Source organism: Panthera onca, chromosome A3, assembly GCF_046562875.1.
Source record: "Panthera onca isolate mPanOnc1 chromosome A3, mPanOnc1 haplotype 2, whole genome shotgun sequence".
Lineage (NCBI taxonomy): Eukaryota > Metazoa > Chordata > Mammalia > Carnivora > Felidae > Panthera > Panthera onca.
Genome location: NC_138341.1, coordinates 29,855,667 through 29,873,714, shown reverse-complemented (window position 1 = coordinate 29,873,714; position 18,048 = coordinate 29,855,667). Strand labels below are relative to the sequence as shown.

General features: G+C 41.9%; 1 protein-coding gene across 2 annotated transcripts in view; it reads left to right on the top strand.

Annotated features, from left to right (window-relative positions):
- Positions 1–321: 321 nt before the first annotated feature.
- Positions 322–18,048, top strand: part of FEZ2 (fasciculation and elongation protein zeta 2) — a 42,938-nt gene continuing 25,211 nt past the window's right edge. For both annotated transcript variants that reach the window (XM_060652465.3, XM_060652452.3), the window contains exons 1-5: positions 322–613; positions 5,149–5,257; positions 11,029–11,145; positions 13,039–13,180; positions 14,226–14,494. In XM_060652465.3, the coding sequence (XP_060508448.2) occupies positions 360–613; positions 5,149–5,257; positions 11,029–11,145; positions 13,039–13,180; positions 14,226–14,494 (891 nt within the window). In that variant the 5' untranslated portion in view covers positions 322–359. The remainder of the gene's footprint in view (positions 614–5,148; positions 5,258–11,028; positions 11,146–13,038; positions 13,181–14,225; positions 14,495–18,048) is intronic.

Below are 18,048 nucleotides of genomic sequence, written 5' to 3'. Positions count from 1 at the left end.
GTCATAATCTGACACTAGGTCGCAAGTTTAAAGAAGCCCTTTATTTTAGCCACCACATTTAGGCTAGTTTCCCACTAGGGGAAGGTTAAGAGGGAAGTCATTCCTGAGTGATAGAAACTGTAGGAAGACTCAACGTTAATTAAAGGTTTCCTTTCTACGGGGACAGCAGCGATCACCTCGGGGAAGCCTCAGGAAAAGGGAAGACCCCGAGGCCAGTTGGCTCTGACAGGTACCCCGGTGGCGGGACGGAGGAGGCGGGGCCCGAGGGGGGGGCGGGACCTGCTGGGTGGGGCGGGGCCTCGGGCGGGGCCTGTGGGGCGAGGCCTGTGGGGCGGGGCGCGCGACTGCGCCGGGCGGCGATGGCGGCGGACGGGGACTGGCAGGATTTCTATGAGTTCCAGGAGCCGGCCCGGAGCCTCCAGGACCAAGAGAACTGTAACGCGAGCCCCGAGGCCGGGGCAGGGCCGGGCGGGGGAGGTGACGGCTTCCCGGCGCTGGCTTGCAGCTTGGAGGAGAAGCTGAGCCTGTGTTTCCGCCCCTCGGGTCCCGGCGCCGAGCCCCCGAGGGCGGCCGTGCGGCCCATCACCGAGCGCAGCCTCCTGCAGGGGGACGAGTGAGTGCGGGCCCGGCCGGGAGCGGGCGGGAGCCCCCCCTGCCCCTCGAGCTGCCCTCGTCCAGCTCTCGTCCAGCCCTCGTCCTGCCCTCCGGCCCTCGGTCCGCAGCCTCGGCGGGACTCCGGCCACAGGCTCCTCCCCGCGCCCTCCTTCCGCCTCCACAGACTGGCGAGTCCCCGCCCTCCCCGCTCCCCCACTGGGCTCCCTGGGGCTTTTGGCCTCCGGGCGCTCAGCTATTTAAATCCCCGCTCCTCTGCCCTCCACGCTAGTCTCTCTCCGCTACTGCCCTCCTGCTCCCTAGAAACCGACCCGGGTCTGTTTGGTTCAGAGAGGAACCTGCTTGCCCGGAGCCCGTAGTTAGAGACAGCACCTCTTCGGGCACGTGTGTAGCCACTCATTCATTCAACTAGCATTAATTTAAGCTCTCAGTGCCAGAGGCTGCTTCGCCCTGGGGATACCAAGGTGACTGAACATACCCCTGCACATACGGCACAATTTAGGCCGGGGGGTGGACTTGCAGACAAATATTTCTATGGGTGTGATATATTCTCCTGGACGTAAGTGCGAAGTATAGGAGATTTTTTTATATAGGATATGTGGGAGAGGCAGGAAAGTCTTCACGGGGAAAGAAATGTGAAAACTGGATCCTGATTGGGTGAGTGGGAGTTTGCCTGGCAGATGAAGAAAGGTCTAGCAATACGGCTCGCCGATATGGCACGTGCAAAAGTACCAGCGTTAAAGCAGCATTTATGCCACAGGAATTTATTGGCTCCATCTGAGAGCCCAGGTGGAGTGCACATCACCACAGAGGCAGAAACGAAAGGAACGCACTGGTTACTAACGGCAGGGATCTCTTAGTCTGGTGGGTAAACACGTACATTAACAGGTCATTAGGATAGAACCGTCTAAGTGCCATGATAGGAAACTCATAGGGGTTTGTGAGAGCTGGTTAAGGGGGAGGCAGAGTTCCTGGGAGGCACTTCATTTAACTACTAGCCTAGCCTTAACTAGCCACTTAAAATTTGGCTAAGGGTTGTCGTTAGGTACCAGGGTTTCACCCCAAAAGACAGTAAAAGGGGTGGTGAGGGTGAGGGAGCTGAGCATATGGTATAGGTGGCTGGGGAGGAGCCCTGGAGAGGCTGAGGGTTCAAGTAGTGCAATAAACAGTGTGGACATGGGTGGGGTGGGTTTTTAGAGCCCTGATGGGGTGGAGAGATTAGAGGTTAGGGAAGGATTCTTGAGAGATGGAGAAGGATCCACAGGCACTGAAAGGGCCTTCCAGCCTGATTCCTCTGTGAATAAGGTAGGAAGCTTGAGAAGGATTTAGGAATGGGGGCCTTTAAACACTGCCTTGGCAGTGGTTCGGGCCCAGCTATGCTGCGGACCACATCATTTCATTGACCTGCCCGGTGTGGAGGGAAGAGTTTATGACGACTTTATTCACGCATGTACGTAGCTAGTAGCAAAAGATGACATTTTTGAAAGTCTGTTCCCAGAGAAGATAGTTTTATATATGTGTAGATTTATATATTCTGAATCACAAGGACTGAGAACATATTCTGGATTTAAAAAACGATATTTTGGGTTTTGGATTTGTCAAGAGTGACTTCTCAAAACAGATGAGTGGTTTATACACAAATAGTTAAGGCTTCCTATTTTTGCTTCACCTGTACTGTCTAGAAAGTAGTTTATTTTAGGGGCACCTGCGTGGCTCCGTCAGTTAAGTGTCCCACTCTTGATTTCGGCTCAGGTCATGATTTCATGAACTGAGTTTGAGCCCTGCATTGGGCTTTGCACTGACAGCCTGGAGCCTGTTTAGGATTCTCTGCCTGCCTCTCTCTCTGCCCCTCCCTGGCTCATGCTCCATCTCTCTCTCTCTCAAAACAAACAAACTTAAAAAAAAACAAAAAACACTAGGGGCGCCTGGGTAGCTCAGTCGGTTAAGCCTCCGACTTCGGATCAGGTCACGATCTCACGGTCCGTGAGTTCGAGCCCCGCGTCGGACTCTGTGCTGACAGCTCAGAGCCTGGAGCCTGCTTCAGATTCTGTGTCTCCCTCTCTCTCTGCCCCTCCTCCGTTCATGCTCTGTCTCTCTCTGTCTCAAAAATAAATAAACGTTAAAAAAAAATAAAAAAATAACACAACATGAAAGTAGTTTATTTTAGTCTTTGCTTAAATCTTAGGTTGATGTAAAACTTAAAAAAAAATAATTTTGTTACTCTTGATGATGGTTTTTAGTAGATGATATGTTGGTAGTAATGCATGATGCTTGATTTGGGAATGCATAACAAACCTCTTTCTCTCTTTTCAGGGGCTGGGGCTGGTCATCACTCACTGACCCCTTTCTGTTGCATAAATTTCTCCATTTATGGAATCCAAAATGTCCATCCCTGCTCCTCAAACTAGAGAGAGTTGAGAATTCTTTCACTTAGATATTGCCTTGGCTTAGGGCACTTCGTTTAACTTCTCTGAGCCCCACCTTTATTTTTGGCTACATATGGATTGTACTTACCTGCTAAGATTTTACTTTAGAAAGGGTATCATGTAGGATTCGGTGTCACAGGATTTTGACCTCCTTTGACTTTGCTGGCTGTTTATGACGGGTTGTAATACTTTATGATAAGGATGAAGGCAATTCATGTCTTGGCTGGAGAATTCTAGAAATCTTCCACTTAAGTCAGCCCTGTGTCCTTCCAACTACAACTGTTGTGACCTTGGCGGAGAGAGAGTACTGTTAATTGTCCTTCACTTTTTTGGAAGATCAAATTCACCCACAGTCTCTCCTAGTGGGTGAAGTATTGCACTCCACTTGCCCTCTTACTCCAGTCTCATTTAAAAAGAAGCAAACAAGCAGTCCCCAAAACTCTGGACTGTCTTTACCTACGAGAAGATCCTACTTGAGTTCCTAACCAGCGTTAGGTATATAGTCAGTTATTTGGTATCTGAAGTGCTTTTACCTAGGAAGGTGTGGGTCAAAAACTCAGCACGTTTAACAGTCTGCAACTGTTGACTCTGATTTGAGCACTTTGGCATTGGAGAAGGTTATGATTCGAACAGAGAGGAGAATAGGAATGAACTATGCATTTGGGAGATGTGCAGGGTAAACGAGCCAGTTTCCTAGAGCTTTTTGGGTTCACGTTTTCATTGAAGCTGATGTGCATTCCAAAGCCAGACATCATTTTGGGATTGTATGTTTTTTTGGCAGTTACCATCCCATTGCTTCTTCTGTTTAGCACCAAATCCCAAATTCATTAAATCAAGTATGTTCCTTCTTTATTTTTAAGCTTGCATTCTTATTTTTATGCCTCCAGTGGTCTTGTTTTTGTCTCTTTAGTGGCTTACACATTTGGAAAAAAAAACCCACTCAATTGTTTAATGGCTTATTCATGATTAGATATCTGCCATATATTTTAGTTTTTTTTCCCTTATGACATCTGTGTATCTCTACCCACTAAGTCACTTATATATGTAATGTTTAACTTACCCAATTAAATTTCATCTCATTTATATCTCTAAAGTCATTCATATTTTTCATACAATGTCATGTTTGATTATGCTGATATTACTTTGGTACTGAAATCTGAATTTTGATCATGAAATTGGAGTTTGCTGTCCTTGTCTGGTGTGGCTTGGGACTTTCCTCAGCATGACTCATGTGAAATAATGCTTGGAGTAATAGAACTGGAAGGAATATCTGGTATTCTTGTCCAAGCTTCTCATTTTATAGAAGGGTTGCTCATACCTAGAGAGGTTAAGGGGCATAGCCAAAGACTCATTGTTTGAGAAAGAATGGAAACAGGAGTCTATGTTTTCTGAATTTTAGTCAAGCACCCTTTCATTTTACTCTGTTACTTCCCCAAAATGCTGTCTGACAATAAGGAAGGGTAATTGCATTGGATATAACCTTTGTGCATTTTATTGTGAATTCCTGTTTCTTTCCCCCTTCATTTATCTTAGTCCTTAGCCTGTTATATTACAAAATAGATATTAAACCCTAGCCTCACACTGAGACTGAATCCTTTCTCTAAAAAGGATAAAAAATTTTGGTTAGAGAAAGATGACTCACCCTATGAAATGACCAGTATATTAGGAAGTTATTGAAGAAAAATAAATGTAAAACATAGTGTATGTACTACCTGTGTGGCTCTGTAAACATTACATAAGCTGCCTGTGTTTTAGTTTCCTCATCTGCAAAATGGGGATAATTATGATTCTTCATAATATAGTTTGTGAGGATTAGATGAGTTCATATATGTAAATTGCTTAGGACTGTGCCTGGCACCTAGAACAGTGGGAATGTTAGCTGTCAACTTTGAAAGAGTTTTTAATCACTTGATCTTGTCAGCCTGATTAGCTGATTTTCATTTAGTGTTATTTAAGAGGCCCTTCTTTTTGCTGTTTTTCTGGAAAACAGGCCTTCTTTTGTTTTGTTTGTTATTTTTTGTTGCATCTTTAACTATAGTATTGCATGTTTATTTAATAAAAGACATGTAGGATGTTAACCTTCATTGATTGTGGTTTTCTTCTTTTTAAGGATTTGGAATGCCCTGACCGATAATTACGGAAATGTCATGCCTGTAGACTGGAAATCATCCCATACTAGGACCTTGCATTTGCTTACACTGAACCTCTCAGAAAAAGGGGTAAGTTAAGAATTGAGCTGATAGTTTCTGACTAACTGATCCTGAGGATGGAACTAAAAAGTAGCCTTTCTGTTTCACGCATGTTCATTGGGTTGCCTCTTATTTCCAAGTTTCTAGCAATTGGAGTGGCCCACTGTTGCCATCTTGGCTCCACTACTGTCAGCTTGCTAGCACTTTCCTCCAGTTCTTCCCCTGTACACACTCACTTTTGTATGTTTAGCCAAATCTTCATCACCTGTGTATGAACACCAATGATGAGCATTTTTCTCCTGAGCTTGACTAGCATAACTTTAGTGTGCTGAGAAAACTCAGTTATACATTGAGGGTACTGGAATATCAACATAGAGTTAACTTTCTGATGAATTTAAGGACTTGTTGGAGATGACATGTTTTTGGAAGACTCTGTTTCTGTGAGTATTGGGGAACCTAAAAGACATTACAGTTCAGGGCGCCTGGGTGGCTCAGTCAGTTAAGTGTCTGACTTCGGCTGTGGTCATGATCTCGCGGTTCCTGGGTTTGAGCCCCATGTCAGGCTCTGTGCTGACGGCTCAGAGCCTGGAGCCTGCTTCAGATTCTGTGTGTGTGTGTGTCTCTCTCTCTCTGCTGCACCCTGCTCACACTTTGTCTCAAAAAATAAATATACATTAAAAAAAAAAAAGACATTACTGTTCTTGGCTAACTGAGGCTGCTTAGGATTCCTTGCTATTGTAACTTGAAGATGTCTTAAGTGTGATCACAATTGATAGGACATCTGGGGTGGGAGTGTAGAAAAGGGAAGATAATTTAATGTTTATTTATTTATTTTTGAGAGAGAGAGAGAGAGAACACGCAAGTGGGGAGGGGCAGAGAGAGGGAGACACAGAATCCGAAGCAGGCTTCAGGCTCTGAGCTGTCAGCACAGAGCCCGACGCGGGGCTCGAATTCACCAACCACAAGATCATGACCTGAGCCGAAGTTGGAAGCTTAACTGACTGAGCCACCCATGTGCCCCTAATTTTTTTTTTAATGCAGAGATTTTATTTTCTCTTTTCCTTTCCTTTCCTTTCCTTTCCTTTCCTTTCCTTTCCTTTCCTTTCCTTTCCTTTCCTTTCCTTTCCTCTTCTCTTCTCTTTTCAAGTTCATTTATTTTGAGAGAGAGAGAGAGTGCAAGCAGGAGAGAGTGGCAGAGGGAGACAGAGAATCTCAAGCAGGCTCCATGCTCGGCGTGGAGCCTGTTGCGGGGCTCTGTTTCAGGAACTGTGAGATCATGACCTAAGTTGAAATCAAGAATCAGATATTCAACTGACTGAGCCACCCAGGCGCCCCAGGAAGATAATTGTTTTAAGTGGAAAAATCACATTGTTGGTTTATCTAAAGGTGATGAGAAATGTAGCCAAATTATGTAAGTTTCGGGGCCTGACTGTTTGAAGTTCCTTATCATGTAACAGTGTAAACTCATGCCAGATTTTTTGGCACGCTCTGTATTTCATTAAGTATAGTTGTGTAATTGAGAGTATAATGCAGTGGGGGGGCTGTCAGTATTTTAAATAGTATTGCTAATGTTTTATGAAAACAGTTTTCTTAAATATATGATTCAGGAAAGCCTGCTGCTATTATTTTCTAGTAAAATACAGAATTTTGCTTCTATTTCCTAGTATTCTAGTAGATACAGAAATCTTACTGTATGTTCCAGTTATTAATCCCACAAAGCTATTTTGTTGACCAACCTGGCATATGTTTAGTGAAAAGGAATAAAACAGCATACCTTATGCTCTATCTTCTGTTTATTTAGACCCTAGCTATCATTTTGGGCTTAGTTCAAGTTTCCCTTCCTCTCTGAAGCTTCCTATTACTGTTTTAGCCTTTGCTGATCTCATGGAATTATACAATTTTAGAGTTGGAAGCGACTTTAAAGGACACTTAATCCACCCTCTCACTTGGGGGGAATCCCCATCTACAGCGTCTCTGACAGATGGTCATTTAGCCATGGCCTAAATCCCTGTGCGGGAGGAAAATGCACCTCTCTCTGTGGGAATCGGTTACACTGGTGGGGTTGTGAAAATCTTCAAGGACTTATCTGTCCCACAGAGGTTAGCCCCGTTGTCTCCTGGGTACTAATCCTGACAGCACATTGTTCATGTTTCTAACCATTACTTTGTTCTCGTATTAATCATATGTTTCAGGGTCTGTCATTAGATTGTGACTTGCTGGCAGGTGTCTTTGTAATTGTGTTTTTAGTACTATCACTGTGCCTGGCACATAGTGAGTACTAGGACAAGTTATGTTGAGTGAATGAATGTATGATCTCGTCAATGAGACCATAAGGTCAGAGGCCACGATGGAAAGTTCTTTTTTAAAACGTAGCTATTTTTATATTATTTAACATAGTGCTAAATCCATGATAGCCAATTAATGAGTAATTTTTTGTTTGACATAATAAAATATAGCATAGAAGAGAGCCTTTCATAGTTTCAAATGGAAGTACATTGCAGGATGAATGGGACACTCTAATTTAGTTTCATTGAATAAAATGTATGTCTTGTATAGTTCTTAGATTGCACTTTAGGAAGTCACTCCCTTTTTCTGCCTTTTGGTTGTTGTTTTTAATTCCAGAATAATGGTATGGCTGAGGGTAGTTGATTAGTAACCACTTGGAGTTTAGTACTAATAACTAATCTTAATTATAAAAACCTTATCTGGAAACCTCATCAGATTAAAGTGGACAAGCGATCATCCATCTGTCATCTATCTGTCTGATGAATAGAACTGAAATTAGAAATTAGAACTCTGTTTCTCAGGAAGGAGTGGCACACATTAAGTTCCTTAAGAACAAGTGGGCAACGCGGAACTGTATAAGAAGCAACCATCTCATTCCATTAGATAGCATATCATTACATCTTTTTTAACCTGAGTTATCTTGTTTAGCATTGCCACCTGTGCTCGATCCTTCCCGTAACTGAATCGTGTTAAATTTGCCTTTTGGAAGCATTCTTTAGTTTATTCCAATTGTAAAACAAGATCTATAGGAATTTTTTTTTTCCTTGACGAAGGGAGAAGACATTTCTTTTGCATTAGGCTGAGGAAAACCTTTAGGAAAACCACCATTTGCCAGATTTCAGCTTTTGATTTTTCTTTCATTGAGGTTTAAGATGTTTAAGACGGCACACTTCTGAATTGGATGAGTCTTTTCTGGAGTAAGGCAACTAGTACGTTCCAAATTCTTACATGGGCACATTTTTTCCATCCGAAGCAGCTTCAGTTTCATACAGGGCAGTAGAACCACCGGCTGTGTGTCTAACCTGGCACAGGAAGGAGTGATGGGAACGCTTGGCAGAGAGAAGACACAGTGATGCCGAATGGGAGAGTGAATAATGACACCCATGACAGCCAAGGTTAGCTTTCAAAGCCCGAAAGGGGTTCCAGCCCTTAACATATGCCATCTCTGTGGGGAATGGACTTGGCTCAGTCCCGGGAAAGATGATCTGGGATCATTATTTCTGTTGTTATGGAAATCTATTCTAATGGGTTACTGGTATCACTTGTGTATCTTGGCAATAGCTATGAAAACGATTCTAAATCCAGTGCCGGTTTTGAACATGCTTAGATGATAGAAGGCTTCGGAATCACATTGCTTTAGGAAACTCTCCTGTGCCATCTTCCTCCTCCTGCCATGAGCATTTTTTCAGGGACAGGGAATGTTGTTGTATGCACCTTTTCATCTTCAAGAGTAGAAACAGGAAGAAGATGATCCTATCTTCCTTAGGGGTCACTTCAAAATTAAAACTTTGTGAGGGGAAAAATAAATCTGTGGTCCTCAGATTATAATGAAGATTGATTTTGGGAAGTGTTAAAATTTAAGGACCTGTGGAGATAATTGTTAGGTCTCCTCTCCATCATCCGTATATCCTTACGACTACCGAGGCACATGTCACCTCCACTTCTATAATTTTGAAGTCAAACATTCTCCCATTTTAGTTGCTTTTTTTTTTTCTTTCCAACTTTAGACTTTATCCATTTACTTTACATCCAGAGGATGAGGGTTTAGGTCTTTCTCAGTCCTCTCTCCAACCCCCATCACCAAAACTTTCCCTTCCCTTGTCTTTCCAATATAGTTATATTAAGATATTTGGTTAAGTTAATTTTAATCATTTACATTGACTGTTTAAATGTTCACAATTGACCCATTTCCGTATATCATGAGAAATTTCCTCTTGTAATTTTTTTTCTTAGGGTAATAATTGCCTTGTGTTTTATTTAAGTTACCATTAGCTCACAGATTCAGCTTCAACAGAGCCCTGAAACTCACTTTAGTAAGTGACATACACCAGATAATCTGTTAGTGTCTGTCTCTCTTCCTCTTGTGCTTTTCTTAACGTCCTGTGCAATAACCATTCTCATCTGACCTGGTCACTCTCTCGTTGAGTGTCACAGACAACATTCTGGGATCTTTACTTCACTTTCATTACGAGAATGCCCTCACCTCTTTCTTGTGTTAGATCCCACGTCTGCTTCCTTTCTGGCTTTCCTCCTGGTTTTAATGCAGCATATTTTGCAGTAGCTGTCTGAGAAAGGGTGTATGAGGTCAAATACTTTGAGAACTTGAATACTTGAAAATGTCTTTATTCCAAGCTCCCATCTAATTGTTTGTTTAGCTGGAGATAGGATTCTAGGGTGGAATGTATTGAAACATGGAAATAACAGTGATCATTTTCTGGCTTCTTTGGTTGCTGTTGAGAGTTCAAATGACATTTTTGATTCTTGATCCTTTTAATGTGTTTTTTTTTTTCCTCTCTCTGGAAGCTTTTAGATTCTTTTTTTCATACACGGTCTGAAATTTCACAATGGTACGCTGAAGGCCACGTGCAGGCCTTTCCTAGGCCGATGGTCCGGGAAGAATAGAATGGGGAGCCATGTCATCACTGTGGTGCAGCATGGAATTGCAGTGTGTCGGGGGAAAGACCCTGGAGCACTGGTGTTGCTCCTCTCCCTGCCTGATGTTCTGAAAGGCAGCCCACCAGCGGTTCCTTGCACTTCTCACTGCGGGTTTCCTACTGGGTGGGTTGGATTCACCCTTACACTTCGGATGCTTCTGTATGAGGAACTAGGGAGGCAGGAGGGACTGCCCTGAAGTCAAGGGCGTGCTTTGATTTAGGCCATAAACTTTAGCCTCCTGAGGCCCAGAGCAGAGTGGAAAATGGCAGTGAAGCAAACAGAAACTTCCAGCACAGTTAGGTTGAAAGATCTTCTTGGAACCTAGAGAGATTTTATTTTTGGAAGGAGAGATGTTCCACTGTAAGGCAAAGTATGACCCCCGTGGACAGTGCCAGGGAGTGATTCTTGATCTTTTACCCCGAATATTAGAAGTTAGTTTGCAAGTAGTTAACTTTATGTCATCTGTGTAATTTTAACATCTACTACTCTTACTATTAGATTGTTAACTAAATAACATTCGCTGCTAAACCCGCCTGTTGCCTCCTTTGGGTGTCTCTATCATTCCCTGCAACTTCCTAACAAATACTGTGTAAAACATTCTTCTCCATGGAAAAAGCAGCTACGTGTGTGTCTGTATTGGGCAGTAGGGGTGCAGGCAGCATTCATGCAGGCAATTTCATGTTTCCTTTCCATTCCCCTCATTTGTGTTTGAGGTGAATACGTAAAGCACTTTGTACACTGCCTAGCGCTCAGTGATTGGAGTCATTTCTCCCTTTCGAGGGAAGACTCTTTACCTAGACACTGTGACTTTGTTGTGATCAGAATGTCCTGCTTTTAACAGTGGGTTATTTTGCTTTTAGATAAGTGACAGTTTGCTCTTTGATACATCAGACGATGAGGAGCTGAGAGAACAGCTGGATATGCATTCAATCATCGTCTCCTGCGTTAATGAAGAGCCCCTCTTCACTGCAGACCAGGTATTGTGGAGAAACTCATCGAGGAAAGGAAAAGAGAACCTCGAGCTGAAGGACGATTTCTAACTGTGGCAATAAGTGATGGGTTGTTGGAATCTACTGATTTTTCCTGCATTTTCTGTTTATGTAGGCTTATCAGTTAACTCCTCCACTGAGAAAAGAAGAAAGTATATGTAATCCGAAGCAGATGGGATTATGCTAGTTGGGAAGATTCTTCAAGATAGGCAGTTTTCCAGTATAGACCTTGTTAAATCAGTGCAGCGAGTTATTACTAAGGGAGGGTTATTGCTTAACCTGAAATGATAAAAAAATATTGTGAGTTTGGTACTTTTTTTAGGGTTGGCAAGACATGGCCAACTCTGATGTATCTGTGTAGAAATTACCCAGTTCCTCTAAAAGCCTGTGTAAAAATCGTTAGTACTTATTAGAAGTGTGTACTGTGAACCCAGAAAGAAGTGAGCTTTATTCCTGTGGCATGCTCTCATAATGTCAACGCTGTGTTCATGTAAACCGCTTGAATCAGCTTTCTCATTGTCTGAATACTCTTCCCACTGCTGTTGTGTTGTCAAAATGTGGTGTAAGAACTCCTTCCTGAAATAACATGCTCGTGGCTGCTCTGACTGTGAATGCTACCACATTACATTTTTAGGCTGGAAAGATGAGGTCGGGAAAGAGATATGTTATGGCAAGGATGGGAGGAGTCCATTAAAATGTGCCATTTTGATGCTCCTTAGTCATATTTGTGGTTAGATTATTGTAGGCCTGGGAAGAGTGTGGTGCTTAAAATGCCAGATAATAGGTTAGAGGGCTGTGGGAGGTTGATCATGATATCTCAGGGAAATACGTGACCCTGTGAGTTCACGGTCTCCTCAGTAATCTATCTGCCTGAATGCCCTAAGCTGTTCCTGCTTCTGAGACTTGGAGAAACAGATTCTGCAGCCTCCTCTGGCATTTCATTGTACTGTTTTATAATGCCTATTTGAGAAAATCTTCTTACTAATTACCATAATCCCCACCTCCTTCAGATTTACTTTTCTTTGCCCTTAAGCTTACTGATTCATCCTGAATGTTTTCTTAATAGTTTCTTTTTTCCTTTTTTTTTTTTTTTTTTTTAACTCTTAGACCTATTTTTTCTAACTGTTGAGTAATTTTTGTGGTTTTACATTCTCACTGACTTCTGTATCCTCAACTTTTAAAAAGTGGAGCAGGACAAGGTACTGTTGGAAGATTGGAGCAGCGTTGCACATGACAGTAGATCATTGTTTGAAAGATGGTTCTGAAATTTTCGTGTTTTTGTGCAGCTTCTTTTTTTCCCTTTAAGCTTCTACATGTCACGTAATTTTTGAATATCTCTTAATCTTTCATGGAATTAATATATGAAATTCCTTTTCTGCCATTAAAGGAAAATTTTACTGCTATAAAGGTAATTTCTTGCTTTATTTTTTATACTGTTGTATTTCAAAAATTTTATGTCAGTTTGATTAAATGGCTTTCGATTGATTACTTGCATGTGTCATATGGTGAGTTTTCTGTCATTTGCTTTCTTTTGACTGTAACGATGATCTGGTTCTAGCATTTGTAAGGTAAATTGTACCTGTGTTTTGCACCATTTCTCAGACCTTCAAGATCTGATAGATCTACTGAATCATGATGGGCATATTAAATATTACTCTGTTTAATTTTGTGTTCAGCATATTGTAAATTTTATTTCCTTGATAAACCATGTTCACTCTTAACAGTCAAAATTGTGATTATTCAGAACACCAACTCCTGCACAGTGTTGGTTAGTGGATATTTCAGTGCCCTTCTTTTCCGGTTGCCTCGTGAGCGCCATGTTGCAGAGAGATTGTTTTTCCCAAGTATATCTGATTAACAGTGGTGTGTGTATTTTGGAAGGTTATTGAAGAAATTGAAGAAATGATGCAGGAATCTCCAGACCCAGAAGATGACGAGACACCCACGCAGTCAGATCGGCTGTCGATGCTGTCCCAGGAAATCCAGACTCTTAAGAGGTCCAGTACTAGCAGTTATGAAGAGAGTAAGACACCCTCCTTCAATCCATGCTCTTTGCATCTCAAACCATCTCCAGAAAGCTTTCACTCCAAAGGCTAAGTTATGCACCCTTCTTCAGCCCTCTAGTAATACTCGGGCATATCTTTATCATTGCTTAGGGACTTTGTCACATTCACCTTTGAATCCTGTACTAGTCGGCTTGGGCTGTGTAATGAAGTACCACATGCCAGGGGCTTAAACAACGGGAATTTATCCTCTCAGAGGTCTGGAGGCTAGAGGTTCAAGATGAAGGTGTTGGCAGGTTTGGTTTCTTCTGGGGTCTCTCTCCTTGGCTTGTAGATGTCTTCTCTCTGTCCTCCCGTGGTCTTCTCTTTGCATGTATCTCTGTCCTAATCTTGTCATTTTATAAGGACACCACTCACACTGGATTAGAGCCCACCCTAACAACCTCATTTTAACTTAACTATCTTTGTAAAGACCCCATCTCCAAATACAGTCACATTCTGAGGTCCTGGGTATTGGGACTTTAGTGACATCATAGCCTCACATGAGGAGAAGTGCTGAGAAAAATCTGAAGTGGGTTTTAGGGAGTAGGCCTTCCTTCTTTCTTCCCAATCTTCAAAAAAATTCACACATTGGGCCATATGTGATTAAATATGTATTTAGTTTAATTGTTTCAAATCGACTTCTGTCTTTTGAAGTGTGCTAGAACCCTGCTAAGTTGCTTGCAGTTTCTTGTCAGCAGGTAGTTTGGGTACTCTCCCTCAGCTTTTGTGTTTGTTCTGTTTCTTGTTCAAGCTTTTTTTAGTCTTGACTGGAGTGCTGTTGGTGGGATGATTGAGTTAGACAAGTAAAGAATGTTGTTACACTTCTCAGCCTCTTGAGAAGTAACTTTGCTACCTACCTCTGCTCAGTCCTGCCCACCAGAAGTTTGAGGATTATGAGAAGATTGTGAACAGTTTCATTGCTTAGAGTATGGTGTCTGCTCTTTTGGCATGAAACCGCCTGTTGTGCTCGTCTCCCGAAATATTTTTGTCTTAGTATCTGCTGTGCTTTGCTTCTGGCCGCAGGAGTAAAAAGGCTCTCGGTATCTGAATTAAATGAGCTACTGGAAGAAATTGAGACTGCCATCAAGGAATACTCCGAGGAGCTGGTACAGCAGCTGGCCCTGCGAGATGAACTGGAGTTCGAAAAGGAAGTGAAAAACAGCTTCATTTCTGTTCTCATTGAAGTGCAGAACAAACAGAAAGAGCACAAAGAAACAGCCAAAAAGAAAAAGAAACTCAAGAACGGCAGCTCTCAGAATGGGAAGAACGAGAGAAGTCATATGCCCGGCACAGTAAGTGGTGTTTTGCAGGAGTCCTTGAGCACTTGGAAGCTGCTTGCGTGGTGGTCCCAGAGCTCCAGGCCCCAGGCAGGCAGGCGGCGCCTACGCATGCGAGTGCTTCTCACCGCGGCGCCCACAGGTTCTGGTGGAGAATGCCACTGTGCTCAGCAGTTTCAGAAAGGGGTTCTCTGGGTGAGGACACAGTGGTTTTCTGGGTATGGTCAGGGGAGAAGTAAGTGGAAGGAGGAGGAGGAAGAAAGAAGGAGGGTGTCTTAAAAGTATCAAAGCATTAACGGTGATTATTTATGTTTGGCTGGTGGGCGTATGAATGGTATTATTTTCTTATTTTTGCTCATCTTGCAGGAGTCGTATAATAAACAATTAAAAGGGGGTGCCTGTAAGGGTTGCTGAACTGTGCTGAGCCTGAAAGCACAGACTGATTCGCAGTCAGATTCCTCCTGATTTATCAGTGAAGTTGGGACATGAAGGCATTGGAGGCAGTTATGTGACATCAGCCATTTGCCTGAGTGTTTGGCAGATTAGAATATTTCTGACTGGGGACGAAAAAGTTGAGAATATGTGCATCTTTGACTCTTCATGTAAAATTTCTTGTTTTCTGCTTTTTCAGTTTTCTTAAGTGGTCCTCTTAATTTCACGTGATTAAAATCCATCATAAACATTAATTTTATGAGATGTATTTCTTTATTGGTCTTAGGGCCATTTCTTTTTTTTTTTTTTGATCATTTGAGACCTTATATGTTGCCACCTTCGTATTATTTGTGTGTGAAGAAATGTCAGTTTTGTTTTTTTGGACTATAATGGTTGTCCAGAGGGATCCATTTTTCTAAGAGGAATGTCCCTTTTTCATTCTTGATACTGATAACCTGGTAACACGAATTATCACAAACTAGCTATTATGGTTTGTAATAATGTAAGTTCTGCCTTTAAGTCTTGATTTGTTTTTTTCTAAAGAATACTTATATCAGAGAAGTAGTTCTCACTAACCAGCCTCTCATGGAATCCAGGAAAGAGAATGCAGTTCTGGGTTGCTGGGTCACCAATGAGCAGTTGATACAAACAAAGAGATCTCGCCGTTTAGCCCATTCATTGTCTGCTTGGGCCTGTGAGTAAATACATGGTCTTAGTGTGATGTCCACTTGTGTATAGAAAGGACATAGCTTCAAAACATTTGTTTGAATATACAATTCTGGAAAGTGTGCTTTAAATTTCTGGAGCAAAATTTGGATGTCATATTTTTAAAAAAATTGCACCTTTAACTTGCCCTATTATACAAGTGTGATTAAATGAAATGCTTAGTTAAAAAGTCATAGCGTGGTTGGTAATTTCTGTCTGTCTGCTTTTAGGAATTACATGTAAACCCTCCATTTATTGGTGTTAACACTTGGCTGAGGAAAATAAATTTGTCCCTAGAGGGGTTTAAAGGCTTCTTTTTGTAACTCCTATATAAAAAGGGTTAGAGTGGATTCACTGTGTAATTGTACATGGCATTTATATTGAGAAATGGATTTGGCAAGGCAAGATTTAGCTCTTACTCGAACCTTTATGAGTCATGAAATAGATTCATAGTAAAAGTCCGTTTTTTCACAGTATGTGGACCTGCGAAGTTGCTTCTCGAGTCCTGATCTACTATTTGTAACAAAACCTTTAATCAGGTTACTGATGGCCTTGCTGAGCTCGTGGTACTGGTTCCCTCTAAGCTGGAGAAAGACCATCCCATCTGTGACTCAAGGAGCCTGAAACCTATGATTCTGAAAATAGTGGTGGGTGGCTCAAAAGAACCTTAAAGTGAAGTGGCCAATTGGATAAACAGATTGCAAAGGATAGTACCTTGTTAGACACTTTATAGAACACGTGGTTTGGGCAGAGCCTGATCTCTAAGAGTTACTTATCAGTGACACAAATTTCTAAAAATTGGTGACTTTCTTACAGATACCATGTATTACCTGCTTTCTAACAACATTGGTCACTTTTTTCTTTTTGCCTTAGATATTTTTGTTTTATTAGCAGGACGTGGTTTTCTTTCCTTAAGCATGGAGTAGCCTTCCTTCCATTTTTCCTTAAACATGTTTCACTGAAACAAAACATCAGTTTGTAGTTGGTATAACCCTCTATCCGTGTTTGCTAGCTGTTCACTTTGGTCCAAAGATACTGCAGTGAAATATCTGGGTGGGAATAGAGCAGAGTTAAACTATTTAGGTGTTAATTTTGGAGACATTTTGTTTCATACATTTTCTGTAGGGAAAAAAAAAATTGGGGGCTGAGGGATGCTATTTAGATTGAGCACTAGACAGTTTTGGGGAGACAATTGGGGAGGGGCTTAGAAATACTATTAAATATAAAGTATTGAGTATCTTATACAAGTGAAATCTTATCTTGCTTTGTTTTAATTTTTAAAATCTGCATGTTGGATAAGACAAAGAAATATCCATTCATTCAGCAAATGAATGACTAGGAGTGTAAGAAAGAAAGACTAGACAGTGTAATTTCTGGTAGTAATAAATGCCACCAAGACAATAAAAGGCTGGGTAAGGCAGTCGGTAGCAAAGCTGCTGGAGAGCTGTTTTCTGTAGGGTGGTCACTATGTCACTGCTCCTCCTGATGGGCAAGGTCGGTTGTCCTGTCCTTTTCCAGGTCTCTGTTTGGAGAGGAGGTTAGAGGATGGTACTTCTCTTTAGGAAATAAGACTTAAGCGAGCAGAAAACTGTATCTCCTATGTCCTGTTGTTCAGCATCAGGAGAAAGAGAGCGGTGGGAGTGGAGATTGGAATGGTTGACGGGTACTGTCTGTTAATCACTATGATAACCTGTGTGCATTTCTTTGAACTGACTGTGCTCTTTGGGCCTTGGTGCTTTTATACGTGCTCTTTCCTTTTCTGGAGAGCCCCACTTTTCCTGTTTCCCCCAGTCCACTTGGAGGACTTTTTTTTTTTTTTTAAGTCGACCTTCAAGCATTGTCTTCCTTTCTTAGAGCCTTCCTCGGTGACTCTTCCTCCAATGCAGAATTGACTAGTCTCTCCTTTTGGGCTTAGTATTATTCCTCGTGACTATTTCTTTTGTCACGGTCACACAGGACTGCAGGTTTTTTTTGTTTTCATGTCTGTCTCTGTCAGGTTCCCTAATGATAGGAAATGTAACTTTATCTTCTTTTATATCCTTAAGTGTAACATTAAGTACTCATTTTTCTGCTGAATAAATGTGTGAAAGAAAGATAAACTTGCAAATCTGTATTTCTACCTTGGAATTTTCTGTCAGGCGTCAAACCCATGGAGGCTGAGTAGCCTATTGATTAAGAACTTTGGGGGAAGAGCTGTGTTTGAATCCTCCTGTCACTGAGTACATCTCCCTTTGAGTTTTGGGAGGACTCAATGAAATAATGTGTGTTAAGACTAGCATATGTCCTGAGTAAATGCTAGTTATTATATGTCCAACTGCCTACTAGCTAGTTGTCTCTGGCATTTATCAAACTAAAGTTACCATTTTCCTAAGGTTGAATGTAGTTCTTATATATTTTTCTTTTGGTTAGTGGAACAGTCTACTCATTCACTG